General features: G+C 37.3%; 1 protein-coding gene across 1 annotated transcript in view; it reads left to right on the top strand.

Moving 5' to 3' along the window:
- The first annotated feature begins 13319 nt into the window (after positions 1–13319).
- Positions 13320–22076, top strand: part of LOC148008602 (uncharacterized) — a 54828-nt gene continuing 46071 nt past the window's right edge. The window contains exons 1-2 of the mRNA XM_087674178.1: positions 13320–13535; positions 13629–13964. Coding sequence (XP_087530304.1) covers positions 13440–13535; positions 13629–13964 — 432 coding nt within the window. The 5' untranslated portion in view covers positions 13320–13439. The remainder of the gene's footprint in view (positions 13536–13628; positions 13965–22076) is intronic.

The following is a 22076-nucleotide window of genomic DNA, read 5'->3' on the forward strand; positions in this document are numbered from 1 at the left end:
ATGATTCATTTCATGAGTCAGTCTTTACAACTAATCATGATATTTTTCAAAATGAGTTTCTCTTCCCCTCCCTCTCTCTTCCACGCAACTCTCTAACCTGAGTGTTTTCTCTGTTGCGTTTTTACAGTTGTAGGTTTTACATCTCTAATCCTCTGTGTTTTTATCTCTGCTCCTGTCGCCCCTTTCTTACTACAGGTGTTGCAGCCCTAATCTTTGGCGGTTCTATCCCCTCCTCTTCTTTGACCACTCTCCACTGTTTCATTTTCTCAAACTGAAACAGATTGTGTAGTGCAATTTCTGGTTCGAATCAGGGTATTATGACCAAAACTACGTACGTCTTCAAATCAGAAATCTTGCTCCAAGGCTTCAGCAATTCAACAAGGCAGTGAATGATCGCCAGTCCACACCGTGCTTGCTCCTACTTCACGGGTGATTTTTGTTACGTTGGCACACATTACTGACCTACTAATTACAACAAGTTTTCAACTTTTCCCTACTTTATTTCTAATTTTGAGTTAAACTACATTGATAATGACCATTTCAATCCATACAATTACTACAAATCACACTATTACTCTTTTGTATGATTAGTATTAAATAATATGAAGATCAAACACCAAAAGCCTTTTCTTAATAAGAATCATGTATGAAAACTAAATGTAATAAGTATTTTTGTATATGTATTTCTGTAGCAATGAGATTAGGCACTCACTCTTGAGAATTAAATGTCTTCTTCTTCTTCTCGATTGCTTGATTGATCTCCTAGAGCGCTTGTCTTTTTTGTTGTCCAACCACTACCTTGCAAGTGATAGCTTCACTCTACGTTAATATTGAAAACATGACTTCTTGCACTGTTGAAAATACTCTTTTTGTTGTGAATATGAAATATATGATTTGTGTAATGTTGAAAAAAGTCTCTTAGATGTGGATATGGAATAAATGGTTTGTGCAATGCTTTTATCAATGATGAGGGCTTTCAAAATACTAGCCTTTCTTTCTATTCTGTGATGCTATATACCTCGAGATTTTGCCTCAAGGCTAAACCTAGCCTTATATTTGTTGTATTGTTCCGTAATATTAGAGCATTTTATCAAGTTCTTCTACATTCTATTATACTTTACTATATAGAACTTTCCATTATACTGTATTTTCATAGTAAAAGCATTACCATTAGATTTTATGGTTACACTCTTTATAATTTTGCAATAAGCATATGGCTATACAATACTTAATAAATACTCAATATGATTTTGCCATAGGATGTAATTTGATCTTCTAACAACACATATCATGATCTTTCATCAATTTATAGATTAGACCATATGGTCAAAAAATTTCTTGCAATATAAGAAGTACTTTTTGTTATTTTATTCAATGCAAACTGAGATTTGGCCATGAGGTCAAATCTTTTCTTATAATATAAGAAGTAATTTATGTTCTTTTTTCCAATATACTGTGAGATTTTGCCATGTGGCCAAATCTTCTCCTTAAGCTATCTCTTGGCCAAAATAAGGACTCTTGTAGTATCACAATATCTTGCAACCAATCAAGCACTTTGTTCATTTTACTACAAGAATGACATTTTGCCATTTGGTCAAATGCTTTCTTATATTATCAACCCTTACTTACTTCCAAAAGGAAAAGCTAGTTTCTACTTAGAATTCCTTAATTTCTATAATTTGGCCATGTGGTCAAATCTTGTCTTGCAACAAACAAACCACTTTTTTGGAATTTGATCCTAAAAATTTAAGATTAAATCTATGGTGGGTTCAATCACACAAATTTTGGGTATGCTAGATTTGGTTGTATGGAAAAATGTTCTAAGAAAAACATCTTCTACATTATCTCCAAAAAAGGAAGACCATGTTCTACTTGGAACACCTTGATTACCTACTATATTTATAGGAAGTTTTGCCATGTGGTTAAAACTTGTTGTGCAACAAACAAACCACTTTGTTTCCATAAACTATTCCTTTCATTTCAATTTTTCATAGCTTCCTATAAATATCATATCATTTTGCCACAAATTAGCCACTTTTTCCATTCCACCACAAAATAAAAATTGGCCATATGGTCAAATCTTTCATTTTGTTATCAATGCTAGCATCCAAGAATCCCCCATTCTTGTTTTGTTCAGCCATATGATCAAATCTAATCTTATAAATCTTGCAAACCATGAGACCACTTTTTCATTCCACTATAAAACAATATTTGGCTATATAGTCAAATCCAATTTCACATCATGTTACAACAAATGAATCACTTTCTTCATATGGTTATGAAACTAGATTTGGCTATATGGTTAAAACCAATTTATAGAAATAGTCTTATCTTGTAGGTTTCGCCATGAGGTCAAATCTCCACCTTTCAAGTATTTTTACTTTATCTTATATTGATATCTATGGGATTTGCTACATAGCTATATTTGTTTATATGTGAATCTCATATCACAATAAACAGCATCCTCTCTTTAACTAGCCTTTAAAAACCCTATGGTAAAAAACCATGGCAAAGTTTCTAATCTTATAGATAAGTCTTATAACTAAATAGGATTTGACCACATGGCTAAAACCAACGACAATGTTTCTACAATATAGCTCCTTTGAAGGGAAACTTACATGTGTAGTAATTAAAATGTTAACTTTGGATGGAATTGTGAGATTGCTACATAACCACATTGATATATAGGTGGATCTCATATTTGACTAAATCTCATTCTTTGATTAAATAGGATTTGACCACATGGCCAAAAATCTTAACAAAGTTCCTAGAGTATGATCCTTGCATAGAAAACTTACATGGAGAAGAAATCCAATATTAACTTAGGGACAAAATCATCCATGACATTTTCTACATAACCACAATGATTTTTCACTATATGTCATACCACACTCACACTCAACATTTCATTATCACTTGACCATTTGGTTAAGCCCATGGTCAAGTCTCACTATTAATAGAATTTGATCTTCTCACCGAAGTCCATGGCAAAGTTTTTACTATATAATTCTTGCAAGAGAAACATAATTAATGCTAACTTAGGGCCAGGATAATCCATGAGATTTGATACATAAGCACACATATTTATGGTTGGATCTCATACCACAGTTAATCTCAAATTTCAATATTTAATTTTATGGAAGAGTCCCTTTGGAGTACATTTGTCTTGTATTTCGTAAAATCTTGTGTTGTTGTGTTTTCAATTTTTAACTTAGAAATCTTATACATTTATTTGGGTTTTGTGAATTTTGAATATTTTTAAATCCAACTTTGTCTAACAACTTTTTCTCTTTGTAGAACTATTCAATGGCAAAGAAAGATGGCACATCCAAAAAGGAGACCCAAACCATTGATGGAGTTAGTGGTGATTTTGTGTATCCATGGTATGTGGATGTTTATGATAGTCAAGGAAAAAGGGTAGACAATGTTCTCTTATTCACTTTAAAGAGTGATATTGCATTTTATCAACAAGATGGTGTCATAGAGAAGATAATTGATGGATGTGCTAGGAAACAGGGAATACCATGTAATCTTGTTAAGGTCAAGGGGAAAAATGTAGTATACAAACTTGATCCTTTTTCATTTCACTTTGCCCGTATTAAAGAGGATGAAGAATACTCTTTGAAAACAATGGGATGGACCTTATTTGAGGAGGTAAAGGGCATAGAAGACATTATATTAGCATTCCAAGCTGTTCAAAATAGTGAGCTACTTTCCCTATCAAGAAAATGTGATCGCCCCAACAAAAAAATGAAGCTCCAAGATAAACAAATAGACTTGAGATCTTCACCTTCTCCTCAAGAAGAAAATAATTCATGAAATCCCACAAGCTCAAAGTCAAAATCACCTCAACAAAGTTCCTTGTCACAAGCTCTTGTTGTTAGTATGGTTGCTAACACTACTAAGAATGATGCCACTTTACCTTCCATGTTAGAAGTTACACCTGCAAAGCTAATAATTTCTCTTGAGGTCAAGGGAGTAGAAAGAACATTCGATTTTCCCGAAATAGTTAAGAAGAAGGGAAATAAGGAAGAATTAGGATTTCACACGTTTGAAAAATTCTTTCCATTTGGTCCAACAATACAATTTCCTATTCTCATTGATAGGTGTTATGAGGCACCTCCTTTGTACGCTTATAGGTCACTATGTTGGGATTATGTAGAGAAGCTAACCACGTCTTTCATAAAAAATCCCATGAACCCAACAACAACAGCATATCTTATGCCTTTTGTACAAGACAACAATGAGAAGAGACCCATGCATCGTGATGAGGTGGATGCTAATAAATTGGACACTTATAGTTATTGGATTATATCAGGGCTTCACTCAATTCATGCAGCAAAAAAATATATTCAGAGTAATACTACACGTTGTCTAGCAACCAAGCATTTATACACCATAAGAAATGCTAGAATATTAGTTGATTGTCCTGCGGAAATGTGCATTGAGCTTTCACGAATGACAAATATGGAATCACATAATGTTATGAAGAATGCCCCTTATGTTGAGCAACTTCAACAATTAAGAGATCAGTGGCTAGCATTTGGTTCTCCACCAAAACCCCAACAAGGGCTTTCTAAGACAAGCTTTCAAAGAGTACCATGGCAGGTAATCACATATAAGCTTACCTTCTTTTTTTGTGAAGATTAGTGTGATGCTCTTTCTTTTATTCTATGCTCACTATTTTGATCTTTTTTTTGCAGAGATTTGTGGCATACATTGGAGAAAATTGTGCATCTAGAGATTGCCATATGATTGTTAGCTCCCAAGAAATATCTGATAGTTGAATCAAAATCATGAAGAGATACTCTAGAGGTGAACTTATATCCCAAGAGGAGAGTTTGAGAAAAAAGGGAAGGCAACCTTCTCCTGCTGCATTTCGTTGCCTTATGGGTTTAAAGGATGGAGACATCCTTACACTACAAGAGGAGATCAATGAAGGTCATATCCTTTTTCTTAGAAACAAATGGGATAAGGAAGATATGATTGACATGGAAACAAGGGCTAAGCAAATCAAGCAAGATAGGGTCCTAAAGGAGGAATTAGTCACTCTTTTCAATGCTTCAGTTCCAGAAAGTAGCGCTATGATGAAGACTTGGGAAGAGCTTGTTGATGATTATGATATCAATGATGAAGTCTACACAAATATTTTAGGCATTTGCAATGATTGGGTATCAAAGAAGCTCACACGTGGAGCTAATGCAAGGTCCCTACCACATGGAGCAAAAGATATTGTGAACTTCCTAATTGGAAAAAAGCAAAATCCTCTTCAATCCTCCACTACTTCCCCTTGGCATGTATATGTTGTCAGATGCAATCTAGAAACCTTTGATCTTATACATAATGTTTACAGAGATCCAATTACCATTGGGGTTGTTGTTCTAGATGCAACACATGGGGTTGAGGGAATGAAATGGGACTCTATAAAGTTTGGAAAGGTTGTATCCACTCTACTACAAATGACATGTGAACCTAAATAATTCATGTTGTTATCATTTCTTGATCGAAAGCAAATGGCAGCTTTGGAAAATGCTCTTGAAAGCATTTCTTGCAAGTATCGCATGCTAGTTGGTAGTGTTGACTTCCTACCAATGGATAGAACGTTTGCTTTTGGATCTATAGATTCTTTTGTGGTTTTGACATTAGTGACCATGGAGAAAAGCTTCATCAATTTTGAGCGATATATAAACAATGTCAACAAGCCTTCCATTTTGGACTTTGAAGGCTTGGACAAGGAGTGCAATGATGAAGATCTTGAAGAAGAACAAAGGATTGCAAAGGCCGTTTTGAGAAAGAAAATGAAAGTTATGGAAACTACAATCAAAGCATTCAATGATGCTCATGAGGTTGTCTTTGATGTATATGCAAGTGGACTTGCATCTAAGGTGGCATTGGTAAATCATATGAAGACTATTGCAGTGGTTTGCAACACTCAAGAGCAAAGAGAGGTTGAAGCACAATTGTGGAGGGTCCATGAGAGTGCCAAACAAAATTCAAACTCCCAAGAGGTTCCTCCCACTGAAGTTCAAGTTCTTGAAGTACCACCCGAGGGCATAGAAGAATCAAGCCAAGATATAGCAAGTCTAATTATGAATGAGAAATTAAGGGCTACTTCATGTGTTTAAACTCCGTTCCTTCTCCTTTCATCAAGGAAGACACATTGATGTTAATTTTGATTTTTTTCTTGAGAAGTTACTTCCATTAGCATTTGCAATATTTTCTTTCTTTGATGATATTAATTAAAGAAACTATGTCTTTAGTTTTTTACTTTTTTATAAAAGGTACAAGCATGTTTGGTTTTAAAAATCTATTTAAGTAAATATTTTGCCAAATCGGTATTAAAGAGCTCATTAAAATTTATCATCCTTTGTAAGGATAACTATTTAATTGTAATCTAACGTGTAAGAATACTTATCATAATGAAAAGTTTGAGCTAGCTATGCAAAATTTACTTAAGTTTATTTTAGATCTTATTCCAATTAAACTCTTATATGTGTTGTGTTATGATCTTGTCATGTTAGTTTTTGTTAGATTTGTTCACATGGTCAAATCTCTTATCTCTTATAACCTCTTTTACTACATCACTAGTGTATGTCTATGCATGTACCTTAGGATAAGAAAGCCAACAATATATTGCACACCCCAAAAAAGATTCATTGCACCTCCCAAAGGAGTTTTACCTCAGTAGTAAATATTGCAACAAATATTTCTCTCCAATGTATCTTTTGAGATGTGTATATGGAATATTAAGGTAAAATCCTTGTTACAATTTGTGAGTTTAAATATCTATGGGATATAACTAGTTCAAAAATAGAATGGTTAGTCCTTAAGAAGAAACTATGAAAACTTATTCAAAAAGAGTATAACTTATCTCAATTAATTTGTCATGTGTCACTTATATGTGACATAGTTTTGGTCACATGGTCAAAAGTATCATGTTTAAATTTTCTTTTAATAATTAGGACTAATAAACACCTTCTTTGTACATGCCATTTTGAAGGCCTTTTTAAAAACTGAGTATGTTAAATATTATAATGATAATATAATTTGTACAACTAATTACAAGAATCTATTGTTAGTATCTCAAGTATACTTATAACTAGCGATAAAAAGTAGGTATGGAAAAATGACTTTATTAGAATAGATTTTACTTCAAAAAATCGTCATATATATTTTTTTCACATCATGATATTACTTTTGATTGGATTTGACCACATGGTCAAATGTCTCTTTTCTTAAGACATCATTTTTTAAGTAGTACCTATTTATGTATTTATCAATGTGAAGTTAAATTGCTTTAGTGTTCTATGCCAGTTTATAGCTCAAACATTAGGTAGAATGACGAGGAAGTAAATGAATCTAATGTGCTTCTTTTTCTTCCTTGTAACTTCAACTAAGACATCTATGGTTGGATATCTAATAGATTCAACAACAGTAGAGCACGATGATGTGATTGATGTTTCCTTGATAAGAAATGCAACATAATTATGTATAATACTTGATCTCAATGGTCTTCTTTTACAACGATGCTTTGCTAAGTCTAAAAGGTTTCAAAGCTTTCAAATGGGAAAGTAATGGCTTGTTCTTCGATGAGGATGTATGGAGTTTCTTGAAGCCTTATTTGCAAGATTCCAAGTGGGAGTTTGGTCAACAGCTTTACATAAGAATGTCATGGCAGTTATTAAGTGCTTGGATGTAACGTGTCCACCCGTTCTCTTGTAGGACACGTCTTAGAAGCCCATCGGGAAGAGAGTCTAGAAAGCGCTGCCCGGCACTTCCGCGGAATATTACGGGGTTTGCGATCTAGGTCTTCCCGAGTCTACCACATAGCAGAAGCATTCCAGCCGTTCCCACTTAGGACCGACCTGAATCAGGGTTTCCCTAATAGTCAAGTTCCTAGAGAGTAACTAGCATCGAATCCCAGGTGAACTACTTTACGCAAAAACGTCAAGGTCAAAGCGGATTCATGCTGCACTTGGTTCAAGGAGAATGGGAAACGAGAGGGATGCAAAGACCATGCACAAAGTCTTAAGGGACTTTATTCCACAGCTTACTCTTCCTTTTCTTGATGATGTACCAATCAAGGGATATGAAGTCTATGAAAAACATGAGAAGCTTAATGAACACGACTGCAGGACATTTGTGTATAAGTTAGCCATATTCATGATTGTGACAAGATTTTGATAAGGCTAGAGGAGGTTCATCTTACTCTTTCTGGAGCTAAGTCTATTTTTGGGGTTGAAGAAGTTTTAGTCGTTGGACACTTGTGTGGCCCCTACATATGTAAACCTTCATCGATCAAGATATATGCCATCAGTAGAATGCAAGAAAAATGCACAAATATTTCAGAGGTGAGAAGATTTCTTGGTGCACGTGTATTCTATCTTGTATGGATACCACATTCTGCTAATATAGCCGAAAATATTTATCAATTATTAAGAAAAGGCCAAAGATTCTCTTGGGGTAAAGAACATGCTCTCACTATATGCAAATTAAAGAAGTTGTTAATTTCAGCCCCCACTCTTAAAAGGACTGATTATTCAAATGGTCAGCCCATCATCCTTACTGTGAGTATAAGTCCCATTGGGATAGGATGGGTTGTTAGCCAAGAAGATCTTGAAGGTGACATGTATGCAATTAGTTTTGGAGCAAAGATTCTCAATGAACGTCAAGGAACGTATGCACATGTAAAAAGGGAATTGTGGGGAGTTGTAACATCATTAAAGTGTGATTGAGAATACTATATTGGTGCTTCTGTAGTGGTAGAAATTGATTGTCTTCCACTCTTGGGCACGATTGCCAACTGCTCTACACTCGATATTGCTATCCTAAGATGGATTGCATATATTAAATCTCTCAACCCCAAATTAAAGCATATTGCAAGAAAGGAGAATCCAGTTGCTGACATGTTATCCCGTGCAAGATATGACAATGAAGAGGAGCTAATGGAAGAAGATGAAGTTGAAGAATCTATACTTGCTAAATTTCATTCTATGAGTGATGTTGAGAATACCTTTTTAGGCTGCATATATAGAACCAAAGCTAAAAACTGCAAGTATGGCTGATCTTTTTAATGGTACAGCAAGAACAGGAAAATGTACTACTGTAGATCAGCAAACAGCAACAAAGATCAAAGATTTGTCTATAGAAGAAAGGTGGTCAACTAGAAGCCAGCATGCTCATTGCATTGCTCAAGTTCTAGCTCATTTCCTTGAAGAATACTATGAAGAAATTTGGCTCAAGATCTGAAGATCGGCCAATATTTGAGCATAATGAAGAAGAAGGAGACTTGGACTCATGAGGAATTCAAGCATATTAAGAGGAAAGCTTATGGCTTTTTCCTTAAAGAATGACATCTATAGAAGCACACAAAGAAGAAGAAATGAGTGCATGTCTGAGTTTTAGGTAACAAAAGATTGCAACAACAGGTAATGAAGGAATTTCATGAAAGTTTGCGGGCTGGCAATAGAGGTACATGGGGAACCTTTAATAAAGTCAAAGAAAAATATTGGTGATAGAACATGTATCGAGATATAAAGAATTTTGTTGAAATCTGTTATGTGCGTCAGATTTATTCTATGGTCAAGCATCGAGATGGGTTACAACTGACCTATCCCTTGTCTATACATTATAGATGGGTTATCGATCTTGTAACCATGCCCACAAGGGTATGGAATATGCAGTTTTAGTGCTTGCAAGAGAAGATCTAACCAATCAAGTTGACGGTAAAGCTTTAACAACCAAGACCACTCAAGCTGTTTGTCACTTTTTGCTTGAAGAAGTATTTTGTAGATATGGTTGTGTCGGCAAAGTAACTGCAAATAGAGGAGAGTTGGATGCCGATGAGGCATGCAACTTCTTTACTCAATTGGGTATTAAGTTAGCTTTGACATCAGCATACAATCCTGAAAGCAATGGAAAAAGTGAGAGAGGGCATCAACCTATTCTCAAAGCTCTAGCAAAGTCTTGTAGAGGAAAGATCAAAGAATGGCCCAAAATGCTACCTTTCGCATTATGGGCTGACCGGACTACTCACAGTAATGTAACTGGCTATATGCCAGCTAAACTTATGCATGGGTAGCAACCAATTATGCCAATTGAAGAATCTATTCTCACATGGAGTCTTCTACCTTGGGAGGAAGGCATTAGTAGAGAAGAGTTGCTGACTTTGCGCATATGGTAGCTAGAAAGAAGGCCTGCAAGCAGCTATTAAGAAGCTAAAAACAGCAAGACTAAAGAACAAAAGAAGATTTGATAGGCAACATCGACTTCGGCCAAGAGCTATTCAAGAAAACAACTGGGTGCTTGTCTGACAGTAGCCTAGACAATCAATACAGTGCTTCTAGGAAGATGATAAAGCATCGGTTTGGTCCGTATGTGGTTAATTTTTTTCATGACAATGCCACATATTCATTAGCTGAGTTGGATGGTACAAACATGAAGATACACATAGCCAGAAAAAGAATCGAGCTCTTCAAATGAAGAGAAAGCTCAACATATGAGTTAGAAGACTTGGATATAATCCAAGAGCATGAAGACATAGAAGAAGAAGAAGGATTCGAAGATGAAGATGAAGACATGACAAATGAAGATCTCTCTTAATCCTACAAATCCAAAGAAGTGGCACATGTCGGAGGATGTGCAGGTTAGGAGGGGGTGAATGTCATGGGAATGTATGCCCAAGGATGAAAAATAACACTTTTTGTTGTTTCTTAATCACTCTAGAGCTTTCTAGAGAATCCACAAAATAAGTTGTTCTACCTGCTTCAATTACTCTTATCCTTCGCTTCTATTTCCATTCCAACATTATGTGCCATCCTTTGGTTTTTTTTGCCATAAGTCAAAAAGTTCCCACCTTGACTAAAAGACAGTGTCATGACAACCTTGAAGTTACAACCCATTTAACTTTGCTTCTTTGACCACAAGTTGTATAAGTCATGTAAATCACCAAGCCTAATACAAGATGGAAAATTGGGTTGCTCGATCTTTAGCCCTTTGATTCTGCCTTGTAAGCTTCTTTGCCACTAAACCCGGATGGAAAGACCGCTCTCTTAAGCCTCTTCTAAGTTTCCAAAGTTGATTTGATTAACCTAGTACACACAAGACATTGTGTAAATAGCTTTCCATGACTTATGACACTTGGAACCTTTTGTGCATTGTGGAAAGAAGGAGCAGTCCGTTTTTTTCACCGCATTTTGCGGGCATCTTCAGGCTGAGACCAGGCGCCATGGATGAAGGAGAATGAAAGGTGTCCAAGCCACCACAACAAAGGGGAAGCTCAAGCCATGCAACCACAAGCGTCTTCAGAAATCTCTACTTGAATGGTAAGTATCTCCCTTCCTATGCACTGACGAAAACGGAACTCCACTCTTGGCTAAGTAAAACAGGGTTAATATGTATAAAAAGGAGGGTAGCGGTCCATTCAAAAAGGAGGGGACTCATGCTCGTGGAAAGAGAAAGGAGGAAGCTTTGATCAGTGCTTGTGTCTACATCTTTGGAGTAGCAATTCACTCCTTTGAAGGGAGCCCTTGTTCCACTTCTTGATCTTTTTTATCAAGATTTGTGGGCTGAACTGAAAGGCCTAGGAATGCTCTTTAATGGGCTGAATCTCTGTTTTGCAAAGCATCTCTTGTATGGTTCAAAAGATATGTGCACTTGTGAAGAAACAAGAGAAGGACACTGTCTTATGCATCTACCTCTTGAAGTAAACTCTCTTCTCTATCAAGAGGAGTTATTGGAAAACATAAAGCTTTGATTTGGACTATTATATGCTGCCCATTACTTTCTTTGTGGTTTGAATCATTGTTTTGCAAAGCATCTCTTGTACGGTTCATGAGATACATGTATTTGCGTAGATGGAAAGAAGGGCAATTACTTATATACCTACCGGTTGACGTAGACTCTCTTCTCTACCAAGAAGAGATCTTTGGGAGTCATTAAACTCTGATTTTGGACTGTTATATTCAGCCCATCCCATTCTTTGGGCTGATTCTTGTTGATGTTCCATTTTCTACTCTTATGGTTTATAAAGAGAACATGCTCTACTTTCACTTGAATTGTTGTATCTAAACACTCTTGTCTTGAAAGAGCATTGAAGACACTCTTTGGTATATTATTTGTGTCATCTTGGATTATTCTTGGCTACCCAAAACATGAAATTAATGGGCTGAAGCTTTATTTGTGATCCACTTCTTTAATCTTGGTAGAACATGGACTGCTCTTGGTTCATATGAGTGACTACGAGCTTTACTCTTTGTGAGTAAATTTCAAGGACATCTTTTGGCACTAACAAGTGATACTTTTGAACCCTTCTTCTCGACATAAAAGAGGATATTCATGGGCTGAATTTTGTAAACACAGATTTTACTTCATCTCCAAACATTGCAAATACAAACTAGACCTGTAATTCTCTCTTCATAGTATATTGCTTCCTCTTCATTCAAGGGAGGGTTTAAAGAAGTCTTTCAGTGATTTCTTGCCATACTTTGGAATCAAACTTGGATGTCCATAACAGTCAATCCATAAGCTGAAGCTTTTATGCATCTGCTTAATTCAAGCTACATTGACTTAAGTCATGAAACTCATGATCTTTTCATGATAACCCAACAATAGTGTTGCTAGTCCTATAACCTTGAATCATTCAAAGGCTGATATAGGCAGTCTTCTTCTTGATCTTCTATCTTCATTGTACTAAACAGTTGAAAAGAGAATGTATCTTGTAGTTATTCTTCATGCCTAGGTTGAAATAAGCACCTGCATTCATAGGCAAGGAAGGGCAAGACTCATCTTGTATCGATTGAAGTTTAGCTCCTGTTTGCAATTCATCCATCTTTGTGAGCATAAGTTTCAAGCTTTTAACCCATTTATTCAACCATCTTATGTATAAATCTATATTTCCAAGATAAGCCAAAGTACATGGAGAACTGAAGATTGTGAATGATCATCTTGAACCCTCAAACACTCACTCGTAACTACCCATCCCTTGAAATCACATCCCCATCTATCTTGCTCAGTTTTCTTGCCAAACCCCTGTGGTGACCTTCAACCCTATGTGCTGCGACAATGCAGTACAGCTTTAGAGCCATGCCACCTGAAGTTCATGACTTGAGCTGAGAATGCAATTGAACATGGATAATAGTAGCCACATGTGGGTAGAGTCGATAGTGGACTTAGAGCCTGATGTGCTATGCAAAGGAGAGAGAAACCATAATAAATAAAGAGAGAGACAATATGATGCTCAATAGACTTTGATGTCTATGGAGTGGATAGAGTAAACCCAAGGACCTCCATTTTTAGAGTTGTTTGGGTTATTGGACGAGGTTTCTTGTGTGTGATTAAAGTTCAGAGTTATTGGACATACGCTAGTCAATGGCCGCTCTCGTGACTTGCGCAGGACAATTCCATGATTTGTATGACTAAGGCAGATCAAAAAGAGCGCCATGGCGTCAGTTTTGAATACGAGAGAGAGAGAGAGAGAGAGAGAGAGGATGCCCCAATTTCTTGCACTGCAATGCTACAGATGCCAAATGATGCAGGTCTTTTCATATCGTTCCTGTTGTCGAGTTCGCCTATGGTTCTTTGGATTATTGTGGTAAAACCTTCAAGCCGTTTGGGAACCATGCGCGCAGGTTAAGCAGGAGAAGAAGTCCAGTAACAAGTGGAGCTGCAGCCTGTGCAACGAGAAGCAGTCGGTCCGCAAGGTCTATGCCTCCTCTGGAGCTGCCAAAGACATAAGAAAATTTGTGCAGGATTTCAATCTCTCTCATCATAGCAGAAAGGAGAGCGCCCTCGCTGACGCAGTTGCTGATTTTGCATCCCCTGAATCGGAAGATTTTGAATTTGTTGGCCCTGGCATTGCCTATGGTGATTCCACCTTATCACCCTTGCGCGAAAACAAAGTCTTCAACATCAACAATCTGCAGGCACAAAAACAAAGCAAGTGGGAGGAATATCTTCCAACTGAGGTTGGTTTTAGCAGCCAAAGGCTTGATCTCTAAGCTTTTTAAGTAGCACACATACCTAGCTCATTGGCTGCAATGTATGTCTTACTTGTAATGTGTATGAGCTTGCTCAAGACGTTTTTGCAAGTTACAGTTTTTCTATGTGAAGTAGTTCTATATACTATACATGGTTAATGTGATAATATGATGATCTACTGTCTTGGCTTCAAAGTGTCTAAGACTATTTGATGCCTGTAGTACCATAAACATGTGTACAGTAGATTTTAGTTCGCGGCCAGAAACTAGTCCACAATCTTGAGATTTACCCAAAATGTGCAATGTGAGGCTTATCTTACAAATGTCAAGGGTATTCACAGAAGGAGTACTTCTTTCATGTGGCTCTAACTTCAGTGTTCTTTCTTGACATTGTATAAGAGGTCCATTGCCTAGACTAGATGGAGTGTATGGAAGTTATGCATCAATGAAGGTGCTTGTGCAACATACGTCCTCATTTAAATGTTTGATTATATTCGAAGCATTTTGTATATTCACATAAGATTGCTTTGTCTGAACGATGTGTCTATTAGTGTGAACATGCCAAATGCTATTGCGCATGGCACACTTGAATAGAGGTACTTGCTTGACAATCCACTAATTTGTTGGACAAGCAATAGGCAAGTGACTAGTATAGTCAAGCACTTAGTTGCATCCAAATGTACTCACTTACAAATTTCATGCCAATCTAATTCTAAAGAGGTTATAAGACAATGGAAGAGTGGAGTCACAAATGGCTTGGAATGCGTGTTCTACTTGAAGAGGCTATTGGAAAGATCATTCATGGGCATGACGAATACTCGCCATTCCATCTCATGAGCAAAGCAAAGGTACGAAAATGACCTTGGAGACAGCTGCCGGTTCTCCTTATCCAGCTTGAACACTCCAATCTATTGGAGATTTGGATGACTATCTTTGGGCACAATGGCTTGCCAAGCCAGTCTTAAAACTACAAGGACATCACCCTCGAGATATCTATTGTTTCGTTCCTATTTCCATTTGGCCATGACCAATACAACATGCATTTTTGCATCGATGATTGTACACTTAGCTCTCATTCTATACATTGTAGAATTTGTACCTCTTGATGATGTATCAACTAAAGCAATCCGTTATAATCACAAACAACGCAAACTTTGCAATGGTCTAATGTGGTATCAACAACATGCTTGCAAAAGCAAAAGTCCCTGTCATAAATTCAACAAATAAAAGGTGAAAGTAACCAAACAAGGCTAAATTTTAAATGCTATGATCCTTTGCTTTTGACCATTCCTTAGTTTAACCTAATAGAGATGTTGCAAGTGATACAATGTGTACCTAAAAGAGATGTCGGGATTGAAGAACTTTGGAAGATCGAGAAGCAAAATGGATTGAGTGGATAGTTCCCTAATTAACAAAATGTTATAATAATTGCATTTATGACTTATTGATCCTTGACTAATATGATAAATGCTTAAGGCCCAAAAATAAAGTGGATGGTTTGAAAATATGGAGTGCAATAAATAGTCAATTAACTTGAGCATATGTTACTTATATAGTTATTGTAGGGCTTATAAATAGGAGATGGCTATGAAAGCATTGATTATGAAGAGACCTTTGTTTCTACTACATGGTCAATATCATTCCATTTGTTGGTGCACTAGTTGCTCACCACGGTTGGTCAATTTGTTAAATGGATGTCAAAAGTACATTTTTGAATGGCTATCCGAAGGAGGAAATTTGTGAAGCAACCACTTGGGTTTTCTTCTGTTGGTCGGAAAGATAAGGTCTTATGCTTGCGGAAAGTTCTTTATGGATTGAAGCAAGTATTGCAATCTTGGTTCTAGAGGATGGATAAGTTCCTTCAAACTCATGGATACTATTTTATCCTTAATGACCTTAACTTATATGTACGTATCACTTCACGGCTCACGTGGACAGGCGGTGACCTGTTCGACAAGTCACCCATGACCAGATGGGTCACAAATCTGACTTGACAGTCATTAAAAAAAAAAAAAACCTTTAATTTCTGCAGTTGCTTTACCGGGCATCCATACACAAAGGCACAAAGTCAAATTTTGCCCAAGTAAATTGGGGCTTTTCCCATATTTGGGGACTTTAATGCAAAAGTGGACAATCTGACTCAGAAATTGCAAAATTAGTGCACATTTGCCCGTGAAATTCGGGGCTTTTCACATTTTAGTGAAATTTCTTCAATTTCACTGAAATTTGTGCACATCACACCCAAGAAATTTGGGGCTTTTGCAAAATTTCATCAATTTGTGCAAGAATTGCCTAGTATATGCACTTGGGTACGTGTGTTGATGCAATCTGAACGGATTATCCTCTAGAATTTTGGGGCTTTTGATCCAAATTGTCAAATTTCTGCTCGGGAATGCCTTTGGAGCAGAAATTGCAGTAAAATTTTGGGGATTTCACATGTAACTGGTGGCTTGGTCTCTAAATGTGTCAAAAATTGCTTGAGGAGTGCAGCAAAAGACAATTTTTAATTCTGAAAATCTATTTGCAAATCTGCAATTTCTGCAATCTTGGGATTTTCATTGCTAGATGGTACTCTTGTGTACTGTGGCCACTTGTGTCACATTTGGGCTTGCCTTTGTAACTAGTTAGTCAATTTGGGACTACAAATTATGGTTGGAAACAGTGATAGCAGTAATCTTTTGCACATTAAGAAGCTTGAGGGTGCACGTAATTTTGCAATTTGGCAAAAACAATGCTACAACATCTTGGTGCAGAAGAAACATTCAAAGCCCATCAAAACAAAGGGAATCAAACCAACAAACATGGAACAAGACGAGTGGGATGACTTGGACGAGCTTGCTTGTTCTACAATTGAGCTCTCAGTATCAAACAACTTACTCTTTAACATTGGGAAGCTGCATTCAGCATATGCAATGTGGCAAAGGCTTGAAGAATTGTATGCTCAAAAAAGTGCAACTAGCAAGGTTTACTGACTGAAAAAATAGATGGACTTTGGCATGAAAGAAGGTACAGCCATGTCCGTACATTTCAATGAGTTTAACTCAATTTTCGGTCAGCTGATTGCTTTGGATTTCCATATTAATGAAGAATTCAAAGCTACTTTCTTGCTATGTACCATAACTGAAAGTTGGGATACTTTCAGGACAGCTTTGAGTAATTTGAATACTCAATTGTTATACTCTGATGTAGAGGCAGATTTCAGTATAAGAGTAGTTCTAAAAAAAAAGCACGCAGCAAATATCGTGGAAAAAATGTGGAGTACCATCATTGTGGCAAAAAAGGGCATTACAAGCGAGATTGCTTTCAATTGAAGAAAGAGAATGATAAAAACAAAAACAATGATGCCAACAAAGCTGAAAATAAGGACAAGCAGCCTGCCAAAAAGAGCAATGTGAAAATAGAAGAGGTTAATGTAGTCACTCATGATAATGACAATGATGGTGATGTACTTCTTGCTTCTTCTTTGGATGCACAAGCATTGATTGCAAATTCTGAGAATGATATGCACACTTGGATACTTGATTCAAGTGTGTCCTTTCATGTCACACCACATCATGAGTAAATCTCTGACTACAATGTTGGTGTACGTGGTGTTGTCCACTTGGGGGATAACTATGCATGTAAAATTGCAAGCATTGGCAGTGTGAAACAAGAATTTCAGCATGGCTCCATGTTTATTTTGCATAATGTGAGACATGAACCTCATCTCAAGAAGAGCTTGATAAGCACAGGGCAACTAGATGATGAAGGCTATAACACCACCTTTAGGGATAGCAAATGGAAAATTTGTAAGGACTCCCACATTGTTGCCAAGGGGTCCAAAAATGATACATTGTATCCTTTGCATGTATCTGGTGTGCGTGACCATGTTGTCGCCATAACCGAGCAGCCAAGTGTTTCTTTGTGGCATAGTCGGTTGGGACACATGAGTCAATCAGGAATGAAAGTACTCTCTCATTTGGGTTATTTACCATCTTTGAGGTATGCTAATTTTGAACAGTGTGATCATTGTATTTATGGTAAACATGCTCAAACATCACACAAAAAATCTCTTTCTCTAAAGTCTTCACCCTTAGAGTTGGTACATTTAGATATAAGTCAAATGCCAGGATTATCTTTAGGAGAAAATAAGTATTTCATTATCTTTGTTGATGATGCCACACGCAAAGCATGGGTTTATCCAATCTATCGCAAAGACAAGGCCTTGGATAAATTTAAAAAATTTCTCGCACATGCTAAAAATCGGACCAACAAGATATTAAAATGCCTTCGCTTCGACAATGGTGGGGAATATATGTTCAAAGCCTTTCAAGACTTTTGTGACAGCAAAAAGATTAAAAGGGAGTTTACTATCCCTCATAATCCACCCCAAAATGGTATTGCAAAGTGTATGAATAGGACCATTCAAGACAAGGTTCATACAATGCTATCACATGTTGCTTTACCCCATGGTTTTTGAACAGAGCTGGTTATGACAACCGTACACTTCATTAATTGATCACCAAACAGGCCTTTGGAAAGAGGAAAAGGGGGGGGGGGGGGATGTAAGGGGGGAAAAGAAGGCAAGGAGAGAGTCCCTCAAGAAGCGTGGTCGGGCAAGCCACCTTCATATGCTCACTTGAAAGTGTTTGGCTACAAGACATTTGTGCACATATGCAAGAAAGAACGCAACAAACTTGAGCCAAAGTCTTATAAATGTATTTTTCTAGGATATGGTGATAAAGGTGAGATGGGATATCAGGGGAAGGGAGCAAAGGGAGAGTCCCTCAAGAAGCATGGTCGGGCAAGCCACCTTCGTATGTTCACTTGAAAGTGTTTGGCTACAAGACATTTGTGCACATATGCAAAAAAGAACGCAGCAAACTTGAGCCAAAGTCTTGTAAATGTATTTTCCTAGGATATGGTGATGAAGGTGAGATGGGGTATCAATTATGGAATCCCAAGAAAAGAAAAGTAGTATGCAACAATGATGTCATCTTCCCGAAAAATCCCATGCATAAACAGCCCGAAAGAACAGAGGAGGTCAAAAGGTTGTATTTCGAGAGGATGTACCAATAGGACAGCAAAGAATGCCCACTAGACAACAACAAATACCTGCTGTAAATGTCCCTAAAAATGCAAGGAATGATGCTGAAAATGATTAGCAAGATCTTGCCCATGATGTCCCACAAATTCAGCAAGAACATGTGCACCTGGAACAACCTAAACCAACTATACAGCATGCTGAACCAGCACAACAGCAAGCTGTTAATGCAGATTTGCAGGCTGAACAGCCAGCAAATTTTGACCACTAGGTCTATCAGTCAACCAGAGTGCAAAAACAGCCAAATAGATTTGTTCCTAGTATAAACTATGTGGCTCATTATGTTATGTTAACAAATTGTGGTAAACCATCATGCTTCCAAGAAGCAATGGATAGACAAGATAGTAAGAAATGGCAAAAAGCAATGCTATCAAAGATGGAATCTTTAATGAAGAATTGCACTTGGAATTTGATACATTTACCAAAAGGACAAAAAGTGCTACATTGCAAATGGGTATACAAAATGAAAGTCACTTCTGGTTCTTTGCCAAAGTACAAGGCATGCTTGGTTGCTAAAGGGTACAAGCAAAAACATGGAATTGATTTTGATGAATTTTTTTCTCCTATAGTCAAAATGACTACTTTGTGAACCACCTTGGGCTTGGTTGCATCTGAGGACATGGAACTCATATAGATGAATGTAAAAAACTCATTTTTACATGGTGATCTGTATGAGGAGATCTATATGCAGCAGCCTGACGATTTTGTTGCAAAGTGAAAAGAGCACATGGTGTGTAAACTCCACAAGAGTCTATATGGGCTGAAGCAAGTACCATGAGAATGGCATCACAAATTTGATACATTCATGCAATCTCAGGGATTTCATCGTTCTCAAGTTGATCGCTGCTTATACACCAAGAAGGCAAGCAACCTTATTCTCTTGGTTTTGTATGTGGATGGCATGTTAATTGCAGGCAAGGATATTCATGCCTTGGACTCATTGAAGCAAAGTCTACACAATAGCTGTGATATGAAAGATCTTGGTGAGGCAAATCGCATTCTTGGCATGCGTATACTCAAAGACAAATCAAAGGGTCTTCTTTATCTATCACACCAGAAGTATATTACGAAAGTTCTTCAGCGTTTCAATATGGAGGGAGCGAAAGCTATTAGTGTACCACTGCCTCCATACGTAAAACTTAGTGTAAATGATAGCCCTACATCAAATGATAAAAAGGCTGAAATGGCCAAGATACCCTATGCTTCAACTGTTAATAGCTTGATGTATGCTATGGTTGCTACACGTCCTGACATTGTATTTGCGGTGGGAGTGGTTAGCAAATACATGGCATATCCTAGGAAAAAGCATTGGGAAAGCAATGAAGGGTATCATGAGATACCTTAAGGACACAAAGGATTTGTGTATCTACATTGGTAAGCAGAAGTTGCCTATTGTCAGTTTCACGGATGTAGACTATGCTGATCATCCTGACTACAAGAAGTCTACTTTAAGATATGTATTCATGTTCACTGGAAGAGTAGTCTCTTGAATATCTAGGCTGCAAAAGTGTATTGCATTGTCTACTACAAAAGCAAAATATGTGGTTGCCAAGGAGGCATGCAAAGAGGCTTTATAGCTTTCACATCTGGTGAGAGCTTGGGATTACAAAGGTTACTATCCTCCATTGTGACAGTCAGAGTGCTATCATGCTAGTATGGAATCCTATCTTTCACGCAAAGACAAAGCACATACAAGTAAAGTATCGCTTTATCAGGGATGTAATTGACACAACAAAGGCATTGAATTTGTCAAGGTACATACAGATGATAACCCTGTAGACCTTACGAAGAATCTTCCAACCAAGCAGTTTGCTCATTGTTGCCAGATGATGGGGGTTGGATAGTATATGTGTCTTTCAGCTTTGTACATACATAGACTTAGCTGATTCTTTTCTCTACCTTCAAGCACATTGCCTTTAGGTGGAAGATTGTTGGGAATAAAGGCTCACCGTGCCTTTTACCGTGTTCGGATATAAACGCACCCTTCACTTGTTGTACTTTATATATATTCAAAACCTAAAAGTGGTACACTAGACTTTGTACCGAACATCAAGTGTCGTGCTCACTCTTCCTCTCTACTGCTCTCAACTCTTTGCGCATTCACTCAACTCAGAAAACTATCCATCAGCCCACAGCATCAGTGAGGGCACTAGATCAAGCTGATGACTATGGCAACACCAAGCACGAAGGAGACAAAGAATCAAAGCATGTACCTACCAAGGAGGACAAAATACCAAAGAGGATGAATAACTACCAAGTGGAGGGCTAGCTACAAATAGCTATAAATAGCCATAAAAGCCCAAATTTGCCCGACTTGCACTGTAGGTGCAATAAATGCTGACCAACATTTAATGCTGGTCACCCTAGAAAAATGCCGAAAAACACTAGGAGGCCATAGAAAAATCGCAGATCACAAGGACAATGTCTGGTAGGTGGAGGCAAACTAGGAAAAGCAAAAACTGACCTAGAAATCCACACAAGAAGCCTACAATTGAAGTACCTGCACAAAAAGGAATGCTGAACATGAAAATCATGACTGCTAACACCCCCTGTCAAAAGGATGGGGGGTACGAGAGGACCACCGAAGTGTTAAGAGTCAGCTCCCTGCCACATCAACAGTGCCCAAGGTTCTCACGTCTGAATAGTACAGTCCGATGCTAGTACGATACTAATCGGACTAATAAATCTTGGCCTGGCCGATCTTACGTTCGATGAAGGAAAAAATACATATAATTTTAAAGGGAGAACTTGAAAGGATGAATGAGATGGTGGGGGAGGGGAGTGAATTTGTTAGTTTAAAACTTTAATCTTTAATCTTTTCTCTTGAGTCTTTGTGAGAGAAAGAAAAGATAGAGAGAATGAAAAGAAAGATAAGAAAGAAAGAAAAGAAGAATAGAGAAGGTTCAAGAAAGAAAAGAAGAAAAGAAAGGTAAGAAAAGAAAAGAAAGAAAAGAAAAAAACAAGTTAGGGGGACTAAAAGTGGCCAAAAAAGTGACCGCTTATTTGCCGCAAGGCCC

Source organism: Lygodium microphyllum, unplaced genomic scaffold (genome assembly GCF_053477565.2).
Source record: "Lygodium microphyllum isolate KBCC unplaced genomic scaffold, Lygodium_microphyllum_v1.1.10 scaffold_120, whole genome shotgun sequence".
NCBI classification, from domain to species: Eukaryota; Viridiplantae; Streptophyta; class Polypodiopsida; order Schizaeales; family Lygodiaceae; genus Lygodium; species Lygodium microphyllum.